Source organism: Miniopterus natalensis, chromosome 8, assembly GCF_054644295.1.
Source record: "Miniopterus natalensis isolate mMinNat1 chromosome 8, mMinNat1.hap1, whole genome shotgun sequence".
NCBI lineage: Eukaryota > Metazoa > Chordata > Mammalia > Chiroptera > Miniopteridae > Miniopterus > Miniopterus natalensis.
Genome location: NC_142088.1, coordinates 67814436 through 67828846, shown reverse-complemented (window position 1 = coordinate 67828846; position 14411 = coordinate 67814436). Strand labels below are relative to the sequence as shown.

Genomic DNA, 14411 nt, shown 5'->3' with positions numbered 1-14411 from the left:
GCATTGTTAATGACATTTTATGCAGAACACCTAAAGTCATGAAATAACTCATCAGGAGTTTAAATCTCTGCTGTGTAAAAAATCCTTCATTGTGGGAATCCTTCTAGGACTAGAAAGAATCTACTGATTATTGTAAAGAGAAACAACATGAAATGAGATAAACATTTGAAAGAAAAGGACAGAATGATCATTACTTATAAATGATACCAATCTCTACCAACAATCATCATGTACCCTAACTATCAACTCATGGCCATTCTTGTCTCAGCTTTAACCCAATCCGCTTATCTCTCAATGCCTGTACTACTTTGAAGCAAACCCCACAGTATTTCATCTACATACAATTAAGTACGAATCCCTAAGAGATAAGTTCTTTTTAAAAATGTTACCACAGTACTATTATCTCAACTAAAAATTAAACACACTTTTAACATCAAATAGCCCGTCAATGTTCAAATTTCCTAGAGTCTCAAGTATCTTTTTACTGTATATTTAAATTAGGACCCAAATAAGTCATTAGTTCAGAGACATCATAAGCTTGTTTAAATTCATAGCCTCCTCCTCCTCTTTCCATTTACTTGTGGAAGACATGAGGTGTTTTTGCCTATAACCACTGTCATTTAACATGTTCTCTTGTCCTATGTTTTTCCTGTAAGTTGGTAGAGTTAGATCTAAAGGCTTAATGAGATTCAGGAACAATTTTTTAGGCACGACTACTTCACTGAATGGTATTATATTCTTTCATGAATAGACATAAAATATTTCTGGTTATCTCTTTATTCTGTTGTTAGCAATCACTGATGGTCACCAATGCACCTAGAAAATTTACTAGGGACAAAACGGTGATGGTCTAACACTCTCTTTTTCATTTTATTAGTTGGAATACCTCTCTAAAGAGATACTTCCTTAAAAAATAAAAAAAGAGACACTTTCCCACATCTACCATTTGGTTAGCCAGTGATACACACTTCATGCAGAAATGATATTTTCTCTTTATTCACCAGTTTTCAAAATAATGAGAGGTTTCATTGGTGACCAACTAGGTTTTCTGTTTGTCTTAGCATTATTATATACGCATAGATTTAAACATATCTGATATGTTTCAATTCACTGCAGTTATCCTTATCAATACTCAAATTGTTCCATTTTGGGGATGGGTGTGAAGAGAAGTGTTCTTTTTTTTTTTTTTTTAAATGTATCTTTTATTGATTTCAGAGAGGAAGGGAGAGGGATGGAGAGAAATAGAAACATCAATGATGACAGAGTCATTGACTGGTTGCCTCCTGCATGGCCCCAACTGGGGATGTGCCCTGACCGGGAATTGAACCACAATCTCCTGGATCCTAGGTAGATGTTCAACCGCTGAGCGATGCCTGGCTAGGCAAGAGAAGTATTCTTGGTTCAGCCTTATATGAAGCATGGATTCCAATTCTATCTTTTAATTTGCTAAATTACCATGTTTAGGAAACAAAGTGCCTGTTTTGGACAGAACAAAGGTTCCACACTAATGGGAGAAATACAAGTAAATTAAGGATTACAATACAATGTTACTTATCCTTTGGTAGAATAAATGGTCCAACCTTTCAGGAAGGTGAATCAACATTTTTTAAAAAGTTAAAATTTCACTAGTATTCTTCGTAAAGTCTATTAGCATACATCTACTACGGTAGGGAGAGAATACTGGAAGAATAGACAAACTCTTATAGTAGTGATCCTGAGAGTGAGGCATGTATAAAGTGTTGGGGTTTTTAAAACTGAACCCATATTAATTCTAATAATAAGTATTTTAAAACACAATGTAAAAGTTGCCATTAACACAGAATGTATTAAATACTATAGAAGCAATGAACTCTGAGGGAGATAGAAGGTGTCTTAGAAAGCTTCTGGATTTTGTTTGTATTCCACCAATTACTATGAGAACTTGGGCAAGTAGTTTCAGTCTCCTCATTTATAAAGTAGAATAGCAATGACTGTTATACCTACATCACAAATTTGCAGAGATGATCAAATGTGAAAAAGTGTGTGAAAAGCATCAAGTTATAAACTAGTATGTTATTAATATTTTTAGATAATTCTGAAAACTAGGCTAGGAGAATTTTCCATAAGGAACTAAGGTTTGTCTAAATCACCCTTATCCTTCTTCTCTGCTGTTAATGCTAAATTCTTGCTACGGTCCACCAGAACTTTCTACATTAAAAAAAATTTTCTGTATTTGTACTATCTGTGCAATAAAGGAACCACTAGCCACTGTGGTTATTAAGTACTCAAAATACATCTAGTGAATGAGCTATTCAATTTTAATAATTACATGTAGTCAGTGGCTACTGTATTGGGCAACCCAGTCTTAGCTTTTCTCTTCCACCTCTCTGCCTATCTGGATATTACAAATATAAGAATATTAGCAAATGAAAAGCTTCTCAAAAACACTCTTCACTTCAAAAAAATTAAACTTCTGAGAAATGCTAAAACAGTACCTTACAAGATTTCATCTAAGTCTTTAAGGTCAAGTTATATTTAAGGCTGTCTCATAGGAACCTAAAATTAATTAATCACGGATTAATATTTTACAGTGATTTAACAAAGAAAACAGGTATTTTTGCTTGATTGTTAAAGATTTACTTTGGTCTGTGAAACATATGCAAAACAAAAAATTCAGAGTCCTTAACAAAAGGGCTTTCTTGGGTCATTAAATCAATTTTACCTTTAGCTCTGCTTGTATGAACTCTTGCACGCACCCAAACAACTTCATCAGCTTTTTGTACTGTCAAATCGTTAACCCGTACCAAAACTCGATCTGCAACAAATAAATGAAACAATTTTTGTAATTCAGAATTTACAAAGAGATCATTATTTTGATTTGACAGCCAGCATAAATACTTCGTATTATCTTAAATGATTTTCAATCTCTGACACCTTTTTAATTTGTGAATTGTACTTTTTAAATATATCTCTAAAATCTATACAATTCTTGAGGCCCTGGCCAGGAAGCTCAGTTGCTTGGAGCATCACCCATAGACCAGGTTTCAGGTTTGATCCCTGGTTAAGGCATGTATGGGAGACAACCAATTGATGTTTCTCTCTCACACTGATTTTCTCTCTCTCTGTGCCGCCTCTCCCTTCCTCTTTCTCTAAAATACATATCATCAGGTGAGGATTAAAAAAAAAATCTATCCAATTCTTTTATTTTTGAAAGTATTACTGATGTCCCTTTTCCCCCATTGATCCCTTCCACCAGGCATCCACCCCTGTAATGCTTTTATCTTCACTGCCACCATCACAAAGTACTTTCTAAATTACAGCAACAATCCAGCAGCAATCTCTTGATCCCGTAATTCAGTCTACACTGAAAGAGAGAGTTTCAAAATGCAAATCTACTGAACATTTAAATGACTTATAAGGCCAACTACAGTCTAGCTTCATCTACCTTTGCCTAAGTGGACACGGTATTTTAGCTTGCCTGCCACAGTATGTAAGTCAGCTAGCCATAGGTGAGGATTCTCTGCCAGGCCTGGATAGTTATGGGATTATTGGAAAACTGCATGGGTGGAATTTCTCCACTGCTAGTGCGAGGGGGTTCTTACGATATCTTGAGAAAAAGAATTTTCTAAGACTTGCACAGAAGAATGAGTGATTTTTATTTGTGCAGAGTTATATCCCTTGGTTTTAAAAGTCCTATTTTCCCTTAAATCAGTCCTGGAAAATGTGCAGCTGGGGATTCAGCAGAGCTAAAAGCAAAGCAAGTGTCCAGAGTTTCTGTTTCATGATGGAGCTGAGTGGACAGAGCATCAGGCTAGTTGTAATCGATTAGTCCTTTGTGTGTGGGGTCCACATGGCGGTGGGCCATGTGGGTGAACACACGGGAGCGTGCACCCTGCAACAAGAGAGCCAGGAGCCCAACATACAAGAGCCAAGAGAGAGAACTCTGTTTGTTCAGGAGTTTATGTATCTCAGATTTCATGTCCTTGCAGTGGCCATGCCTATTCTGGCCAAGGATCTGCTCCTAGATGTGACTGACAGACAAGCACCTTCCACGTCACCCAGACTTTACTAGGTATGCATCTGCTGTCCAGACCCTTCCCCCCAGGATCTGTGGGGAGCAGGCCTGGAAAGTATTAAACTGCAGCTTTCTGGCAAAGCTGTACAAATGGCATGTCTCTATTACCTGGCCTGCCCTTTACTCCTTTCCTGTCAATTAGTAACTGGGTTAATTACAATGGTATCACTGGTACCCAATTCCCGAGGATATAGTGACTCGTCCAGGGAAAGACATGTTGCTCAAACTGAGTTAATTGAAGTCCTTCTCTGGGACTTAATATACAGATAGTGGAAATGAAGCTCTCCCCTGGGGTTGTTGTGCTGAGATGATATAGGCCCAGGGCTGCACCTACCATCTGTCTCACTACCTGAATTTGTAGGATGAGAGGATGAAGCCAAATAACCAAAGGAAAGCAGAGCCAAGAAGTGCAGACAGAAAGCCTTGAAGATATGGATTGAGCCTCTAGATTTAGTCATGCCTATGCCAACTCACTTTGTTCCCTAGTTGTGTAAGCCAATAGATTGTTTGTAAGTGAGGCCCAACAACTATGTCCCCCAATACCAGTAACAAAGGACTACATCCATCTCGAGTCCTCCAAACAGGAAAACTGTGACCAAACAACTACTACATAAAGGTAGTGATATGAGGCAACAATGATCCAGAAATCATTTTATTTTAAAATATGCAATAATTTGAATATTAAATTAAGTATTAATTTAAAACACAGTAATAGACATGACATCACATCAAAAATAGTAAAAGATCTTTCTCAAGGCTTATGTTGCCTAAACAAATTTATCAATATCTCATGCAGTCGCCAGGCTGGGCGTGGCTCAGTGGTTGAGCGGCAACCTAGGATCCAGGCAATCGGGGTTTGATTCCCGGTCAGGGCACATGCCCGGGGCACATGCTCCATCCCCAGTCGGGGGCATCCAGGAGGTGGGTGATCAATGACTCTCTCATCATCGATGTTTCTCTCTCTCTCTCTCCCTCTCTTTTCCTCTCTCTGAAATCAATAAAGATATATTTAAAGAAAAAAAAATCTCATGCAGTAAAACCTAGTTACGACAATACTAAAAATACCTTTGGAGGTGATATTATAATAAAATAAAAATATAGATATATTTTACCTACTTTGTCTAGATGTACTTATAATTTGTCTCTTGAAGCAAAGATGCATCTTAAGAGAGAATCTAAATTACAGGAGAATACAATGGTTCTCATTGCCAAAAGCAGACAATGAATGAGGAATTTTTAAGCTACTGGGCATCACAAGGGAATTTCTACAAAACACTGTCAATGGATCTTATGAGTTAAACCAACTTCCAAGTCTGCTGTGTAAACTCAGGCAAAATAAAGTGTGAAAGAGAAAAGACGGACAGAACAGCATAAAAATTACAAAGATTTGGAAATGCCAAAATTGAAAAAGCCAACGACTTACTAAGTAGGCAATGAAAACTCAAAATCAAATGAAACATAACATAAGTCTGAGTAGACATAAATAAATGTCCCGATTAGGTAAATTTAATAGTACTCTGAAAAAGAGTAATGTCCCCTCTTTCATGTGGTGTTCCAACTAATTAGCATAGGGGTTCTCAACCTTTAACATATCTACACATATCTGAGGCACATGTCACACTCCCGCCAGTACAACTGGCTTAGGCAAAGATTAGTGGCAGTAGGGTTTCAGTTTGAAAAACTACTGCTCTTCCACACTTTTAAGTCACTGTCATTAGAATGACATTTGGAAAAATGGAAGCAAATGAGGAAGGAAACTTTGCCTGAACAAAGTATTAGGATTTTAGCAGAGACAAAACCAAACGCAGAATTTTACTATGTTACTGTACTCAGATAAAACACACAGTTTTCTTTCCCTCTGGTGGGGAGAGTTTGTAAATGGAAGACAGTTGTCTGGATTTGCCAGCTAAATGGGACGGGTAATTATAGCAAGGGGTGATTGGGGCTTACATAACAGACTGAAACCCCAGTGAGCTTCTTTGTGTTAGGGCTCAAGAAAGTCCAGTTCAGGAAGATAATTAAGCTAAAAACAAGTCTCAAACAACCCCTCCTGCTTACCCTGGCAGGGGAATGTCATCTCCAAATTATATTGCTTCTATCCCATTTTATACTCAATTATTTTACTTTACCATCTTTACCTTTTGGAAATGGTTTATATTTAGCAAATTATTTTGATCTTTTATTGCACACTTGCCCAAAAAAAGCTGGGAAGGAAAGTGATTTTGTGATCATGCAATAAATTGAACCCAAAATAACAATAAAATTGACCTGGAGATATGTGATTTCCAAAGCATAAAATTTATAGGCAAGTCTCTAAGTTAGAAGTACTTCTAACAGGCCAGAATTTAAAGGTCTGCAGTTGTACCAAAGATTGAAAGACATAATTTGGGGTGTCTACCAAAAGAAAAATGATTGTTAAATAGTTGAGTAAGATAATTTGTTGAAAATACAAAATAAATAAATAGGGCAAATGTTTACAAACAGAAAACCTACAGGTCTGAGAAAAACAACATGTGACAAGTCAATTTCAAAGAAATCTAATAAAGTCAAGGGGAAAATGTATAGAAGGTAGCTTTGTAAAGCATGCACAAAGTTGCATATGATAAAGACAGTTATTAACCATTCTTTTATCTCTTGGGCTAGAATTAAATCTTAAATATTTTACCTAATCACTCAGGTTTATTTATCACATAGCTACTAACCTGATTTTTCCTGTGACTGTATCATTGAAGATACTCCATATCTTTCTTTAGCATAATCCTACAAAAAATGTTTTTGCATTATGACATTTTATTTAAAAATAGCATAGTAAACACATAAATACAAGTAACAAAATGTAAAAATAAATTCATTTTAACTTTCAGGACCATTTTATTAATTCAAAGAGTTGTAGTTTTAAAGTGTGGAAATCTTTCATATTATTTACATATGTACTCTATAGAAAAAGGATAAGCGCCCAGTTTCTGGTTAGTTTGTTTTGAAGATCACTACTCTAGGATGGATATACCATATATAAAAGCACTCTCAGATAAATTTACACATGTACAACGTATCTTGACTACTTTCTTCAAAATGAGAATAAACTACTTCAAAGCAGGGATATAAATTTCCTCTGTGAAGGGAGTGGAATGAAGTACCACAGTTTTATTAACTTCCTATTATAGGAAGAGATGTTCAAAGAGAACCAACATTTTTGGGTAAGCTTTCTGAGCACCAGATGTCCACATTTTTAGAAAGTGAAGATGTTGCATATAAGTTAACTACAACTTCCCTTTTGGAAAACATGAAAAAAAAACAAAAACAAGAAACCCCCAAAGGGCCCAGCCAGCATGGCTCAGTGGTTGAGCTTCAACCTAGGATCCAGGAAATCCAGGAGACAGCGGTTGATTCCTGGTTGGGGCACGTGCCGGCTTGCGGGCTTGATCCCTGGTCTGGGGCATGCAGGAGGCACCTTATCAATGATGACTCTCTCATCACTGATGTTTCAACTCTCTCTCTCCCTTCTCCCTTCCTCTCTCTGAAATCAATAAAGATATATTAAAACAAAACAAAACCCCAAAGGGTTCAAGGTTCTAAAAACCAGCTTCAGCATATCAGGTTGCAAGTGACAATGACAATATAGTATCAAATTTCTTTTTACAGATTTAAAGTCAGGAACAGGACACAAGCCATCTAGGGTCCAGACTATTAAAATACTATACTTATTAAATAAGTGGCCTTTATTTTAATCTCACTCTACCTCTAAAATGATCTCTTAAGATCCTTCTAGCTATAAAATGACACAACTCTGACACAATGTCTACCTTATATCTAGACCTGAGCTTTCTGCAAGGCTGCATTAGTTTATAAATAAGTAATCAGATAAAGAATAACTAACATGATTTCCTTAGATTTTGCATGGTTAACTTAAGGTATACTTGAAAAAATTAGTTTCTGTCACTCTATAGCTATCTGTTGGAATCCCCTCCTTTAGATTTGGAGAATACAGGGTTTGTTTATACCAAAATAAATGAAGCAACATGTTACGATGCTTACTGCATTTTTTTATTCTAATAATAATTTAAAAAACACACACCTTAAAGACAAAGATAACCACAGCCCTAGTAGAGAGATAGTTACACAATATAGCATTAGGGGAGCATAAGTGGACTGCTCCTCATATTTCAATAACCCCATTCCATCTAATATTCTTAAAATGTCCCATTCCTTATGTAGTTTATCACAAATTCATAATTCCACAAAAGAAAAATTAGGAGCCAAGTAATGATTAAAGGCTCAATTTTAACACAACACACATAACTTGTAGGGTGGTATCAAGCTTTCATTTCTGAAAAGCACTGAAACCACTGGGTGTTATGAATTACCCACGTGATTCTGGGTCACTTCATCTCAAACGCACTCCCTGCAAACTTCCTACCTCATTGAGTCATTTTGAGGGAAAAATAAAAATAACAAGTGGTCTTTAAAGCTGTCACACGGAAAACGGCCATTACACGTATTGTCAGACAGTTTTACAAAATACTGTCATTACTTGCAAAAACTTTAGGGACACGCGAGCTCAGTAAAAATCGATTACTAGCGGGCATTAGCACTTGCCGAGGTGGAGGTGGTGGACTACGTGAAGGACGTGCCTAACCCCAAGAGGCTTAAGCGTGACCCCGGAGCTCCTACTTCCGGGGCAGGGGTGCCTCACGTCCACCCCACCCCGCGGCACGCTTGTTGTAAAGCCAGGCCGTAAGAAATGCGATCCGGAGTGGGTCTGGCCACGCTGCTCGGGCAAGGGCCCTGGAGTCCCGGTGAGGGCTCTGGGTGTCGGGACCCCAGGCCCGCGGCCTGCAAACAAGGTGCGGACAAGGGCCCGGAGGGCAGGGCCCCGCTCACCCTACGCCCTCCCTCAGCGCGATCCGGCCCAGGGGTCTGTCCTCCCAGGCCCGAGGATGGGGGAAACCCACTTCCGCCGCATCCATGACCTCCCGCGGCTTCTCCTGAGTCTTGCGGCTGGCGCTGGGCATCGGGACAACGGGACGGGAGGCGATCACCACCCTTCCTCGCAGGCTTCCGTAGGGCAGGCCAAAGGCGCTTTCCCCGCAGTCTCCGCCCTCCGGTCACAGCACACGCGTTCGGACTCCGCGTGGAAGGTCGACTCCGGAAATGTCGCGAGAAGCACAGCGCTCCCGAGATCCCGAAGAGCTGGTTGGCCGGCGGTCTCGCGCTTCGTCTCCTCTTATTGCCCCGCCCCTCTAGGTGTTGAGCTGGAGTTGTAGGGAAATCCCGGGAATTTGTTTTAGTATCGCGGGATTGGCTCTGAGGGGCGGGGTCTCTGGGTGCGGTCGAACTTTTCTGCGCTTTCCCAACCGAAAGTTCTGGTCGGCTCTCTTCCCAGCCTTATCCATCCCTCCCGGCTTCAGCTACAGACTGTTCCCTAAGCTCAGGCCTCTGCGCTTCCCTTGGACTTCTCTGCCTTCACTTTTCCCAGCGACAGCGTAGCTGCCTGGAGTCATAGGAGACTTATCGCTGCTGCTTTGTGTGAGGGACACGGGAGTGCTGGGGTGTAGATGGTTGGCTTGCTAAGGTAAGAATAGGGTACCGGTCGCACGTGGTAAGGTATACCCCCCCATAATTGCACTGACTGCCTGGACCTGTTGCATTGTCAGAGGCCGCGCATAGTGTTGGCTGCCCTGAGTAGCCATGCAGATGCCATACAAGGCACAGGCAAATGAGGCGGAAATTTTTATCTGTAATTTTTTGAAAGTCAGACCAATATTGGGCAAATTTGTCTATCCTTAAATCAAGATGGAGGGAAGGACAGAGGTGCAAATAGTTAAAAAATGTAGTTTCCAGACAGACAGGTCTCTCTTAAATTTGAGGAGTGAAGTTTGAAGAAAAGGAGTAACATTTTGTTCCCCGTTTAATTGATCAGAGATTACTTATAAGCATCCACACTGTGCCAACCATTATGCCAAGTTCTGGCAGTAAAAAAGTAAATCATGATTCCTGTTCTCAATAATACATAGTTCAGTGAATAAGAGAGCATGTAACTAATGGTAAAGAAATGTGGAAATTGTTCTAATATTGGTAAATATGTGCGTTCCCAGCAAGAGTCCTAAGATTCACTTTGGTTGGACTGGCTAAGGACACATGTCCACTACTGACCCAATCACGTGGCTGGGGAAGTGGAATGTTTTGATTGACTTAGCCTAAGCAGCATGCCCCCTGGAGCTTGGCTTAGAGTTAACTTCGCTGGAATTGTGTGGAAGCCCCTATCAGGAACCATGGGATAGGGAAATGGATCCTGGAAAAGCAACTACAAACATCCACAGCAAAGGCCAAGCAGATTTTTGGGCTTTGGGTAGATGGGCAGACTGTAGGGGGAGTGCCTTCTTGTGTGTGGACAGGATTGCTTAGATACACTGTGGTAACAAACTAGCCCCCAGATCTCAGCAGTTTAAAAAAAACATGATTTCTTTCTCATGTTATGCCCACAGCAGGTTAACAAAGGGGTTGTGCTCATACAGTCACTCAGGGACCTAGATTGATAGATGCTGCATCCTGACACATACTTCCATCATCATCGAGGCAATGAAAAGAGAACCTAGCTCTTAAAGTGCCTGCCTGGAAGTGACACTTTCACATTCTGATCCTATTTCATTGGCCAAACAAGTCACATGGTCATTCCTGAATTCAACAGAGTAGGATAATTTACTCTTTCTTTGGAGAGCAGCACTGAATGTTTGTGATCAGTAAAACATTCTATCATACTTACGGGGTTCCAACATAGACATGGTCTGTGATGCTGCTCCATCTTGGAATTTTTTAAAAGCTTGTATTCCCTCAATTAGATATAATCCTAATGTATGAACTGATGGTCAGAAATCTGAGTACAAATCCCATATATTGTCCCTTTGCTAGGGGTAGGGATCTTATTTTTCCATCTTTCCATTGCCCATGAGTTTTCTATGTGCACTCCTTAATTATTTTAATCCCCTTGACTTGATAGGTTATTCTTATTTAGGACATAGCCTTGGGGGAACATTAAATATGTACTTCTGCTCTGGCCCTATTTCCTGATAGTGATGGAAAAGAAAAATTTGCCAGATCAATGACCACATGCCTTATGCCTTGAGGTCTTGTAAATCTGCTCTAGTAAACATACCACAGCTGCAACTCTATTGAATTTGCAGTATACTATCAGCCTCCTGAATCTGTCTATTTCTGTGGGAGCCAGACTGGTGAAAATAGAAATATGATGGGGACTATCAACTATCAGGTCTTTAAGGGTTGCACTAATCTGTGCCATTCCCCCTGCGGATGTGACTTTGTTTATGATTTACTATCCTAGCTGGGGACCGGGGAAGAATTTAGAGGTTCCGGTTAAACTTTCTGCAATATGATAGCCTTATCCCACAGGCCAAGGAACCGTAAGGGAACAGCTCTGGCCATGTTACCCGACCACCTTGCAGATATCTAAATAAGCCATGTACGCAAGACCTATCTTGAATTGCAGCTAATTTGTCTTGAAATGCCTTGTGATCCTCCCAAAACAAGGGGATGTGAAGCCATTTCCCACTTGCTTCCCTATCTCCCTTGGGAGACTGTCTGATGAGGTATGGGACTTTGTGCCACTCCCTTCCCACCAATGGAGCTACACAATATAAAACTGCATAGCTGGAGTCTACAAGTGGCTTCTCAGCAACAGGGTATCTCATAACTCACATTGCAGTCACATGATCCCTTTTGTTTCAGTGTCATCCTTTTTGGTGTGTAGGGCAAGGATCACGGGGGGCTGGAACCTTGGTTGTCTTCTTTTCATTGTCTAAGTAACAAAGTGCCTGAATCTAAAAGTGGCTTATTGTATCCTGGCATTGGGACAAGAACAGTCATATAGATCAATGGACTAGAACAAAGAGCCCAGAAATAAACCTATGCCTTTATGGTTAATTAATACTTGACAAGGGAGGCAAGAACTTACAATGAATGGAGTAAAGACAATCTCTTCAGTAAATGGTGTTGGGAAAATTGGACTGATACATACAAAAACAAAACAAAACAACACAAACAAAAACTAGACCACCAACTTACACCATACACAAGAATAAACTCAAAATGGATAAAAGACTTAAATGTAAGTCACGAAACCATAAAAATCCTAGAAGAAAACATAGGCAGTAAAGCCTCAGACATCTCTTGTAGCAATATTTTTGCCAGGCAAAGGAAAAAAATAAGTGGGGCTACATCAAACTAAAAGGCTTTTGTACAGCAAAAGAAACCATCAGCAAAATGGAAAGGAAACCAATTGAATGGGAGAACATATTTGCCAATGATACATCTGATAAGGGGTTAAATTCTAAAATATATAAAGAACTTACATAACACCAGGAAGGCAAACAACCCAATTAAAAGATGGGCAAAGGACCTGACTAGACACTTCTTCAAAGAGGACATACAGATGGCCTATAGACATGAAAAAATGCTCAATGTCACTAATCACCAAAGAGATATAAATTAAAACCACAATGAGATATCACCTCACACCTGCCAGACATGACTATTGTCAATAAATCAACAAATGCTGGCATGAATGTGCAGAAAAGGGAACCCTCATGCACTATTGGTGAGAATGCAACTGGTGTAGTAGCCACTTTGGGAAACAGTATGGAGCTTCCTCAAAAAATTAAAAATGGAAAAAAAAAATTAAAAATGGAACTGCCTTTTGATCCAGTGATCCCACTTCTGGAATATATATCCTAAGAAACCTGAAACACTAATTTTAAAGAATATATGCACCCTTATGTTCATAGCAGCATTATTTACAATAGCCAAGATCTGGAAACAGCCCAAATACATTTACACAATGGAATACTACTCAGCCATAAAAAAGGAAATATTACCTTTTGCAACAATGTGGATGGACCTGGAGGTTATTATGCTAAGTGAAATAAGCCAGTCAGAGAAAGACAAATACCAAATGATCTTACTTATGTGTAGAATCTAATGAACGAAATAAACTGATGAACAAAATAGAAACAGAGACATGGGTACATGGAACAGACTGACAGCTGTCAGAGGGAAGGGAGTTGGGGGACTGGATGAAAGAAGGTGAAGGGATTAACCCAAAAGCATATATACATAACACTTAGACACAGACAATAGTGTGGTGATAGCTAAAGGGAGAGGGGGGTGGGTAGCTGGAGGTGGGCAAAGGGGTGGTGGTGTAAATGGGTTTGGAAAAAGACTGCTTGGAGCGATGGGTGCATGATACAGTGTGCAGATGATGTTTTATTGAGTTGTACGCTTGAAACCTGTATGGTTTTGTGAACCAACATCACCCCAATAAATTAAATTTTTAAAAAAAGTGTCTTGTTTATCTTTACTGACTGAATCAACCAGAGCTTGACTTTGGCCTCACTCGTCCTGTGTGTTCCCATCTTGACAGGAACCAGTGTGGGGTTCTGCCAACTACCAAATGTGTCCATTCCAAACTATACATTTTGGGACCAGGTAAATGACTATGGGTAGACCCCCAAGGGCCAGTTCTAGGTGTTGCTGTTAAGAGGTTTGAAACACTATTATGATTCCTAATATTTGTACAGTAGTCCCTCCTTATCCACCATTTCACTTCCCATATTTCAGTTACCCACAGTCAACCACAGTCTGAAAACATTTAACGGAAAATTCCAGAAATTACACTTCATAAGTGTAAAATTGGGCGCCATTCTAAGTAGCGTGATGAAACCTCGTGGCATACCGCCCAGGACTTGACTCATCTCTTTGTCCAGGTCTCCATGCTCTATACGCTCCCCGCCTGTTAGTCATTTCAAGCACTGTTGAGGCCTCAGTGCTTGTGGTCAGGTCACCCTTATTTTACTTAACAACAGTCCTAACTCAAAAAGCAGTGATGCTGGAAATTCAGATATGCCAAAGAGAACCTGTAATGTGCTTCCTTTAAGTGAAAGAGTGAAAGTTCTTGACTTAAAAAGGAAAGAAAAGAATTTTTGCTGAGGTTGCTAAGATCTATGTTAATAAGGAATCTTCTATTCATGAAATTGTGAAGACGGAAGAAGAAATTCATAATTTCTCAAAGCACCTTTCTGTTCTCTGAATGACCATTAAAAGAATAGCATTTTGATCTTTTTACATGAATGCAGTATCTTACCTTTCTGAGCATATTAATAAGGTGATTTGGGGAGGGTAATTTTCAAAGTATTCTCTCTGAATAGCCCATTTCTTACAAGTTGCTTTTTTGTTTGTTTGTTTTTGGTGTCTATTTTCTGTGTTAGAGACCCACCTCACCTGTCTGATGAATAGGGAGGGTGCAGGGATCAGACTTCTCATGTAGCTTTCTCCAAATATTTATTAT

At 39.6% G+C, this 14411-nt stretch overlaps 1 protein-coding gene and 1 long non-coding RNA gene across 4 annotated transcripts in view; one reads left to right on the top strand and one right to left on the bottom strand.

The window, feature by feature from the left end:
• DARS1 (aspartyl-tRNA synthetase 1) overlaps window positions 1-9100 on the bottom strand; it is a 53602-nt gene extending 44502 nt beyond the window's left edge. The window contains exons 1-3 of one of the 2 annotated variants that reach the window (XM_016205137.2): window positions 9007-9100; window positions 6757-6814; window positions 2702-2794 (exon numbers count right to left, since the gene is read on the bottom strand). In XM_016205137.2, the coding sequence (XP_016060623.1) occupies window positions 2702-2794; window positions 6757-6814; window positions 9007-9066 (211 nt within the window). In that variant the 5' untranslated portion in view covers window positions 9067-9100. The remainder of the gene's footprint in view (window positions 1-2701; window positions 2795-6756; window positions 6815-9006) is intronic. The other variant, XM_016205136.2, reaches the window with a different exon arrangement.
• Window positions 9101-9399: 299 nt separating this feature from the next.
• The window catches only part of LOC107531146 (uncharacterized), a 172890-nt gene continuing 167878 nt past the window's right edge, over window positions 9400-14411 (top strand). For both annotated transcript variants that reach the window (XR_015714905.1, XR_015714904.1), the window contains exon 1: window positions 9400-9626. This is a non-coding gene — a long non-coding RNA (uncharacterized LOC107531146). The remainder of the gene's footprint in view (window positions 9627-14411) is intronic.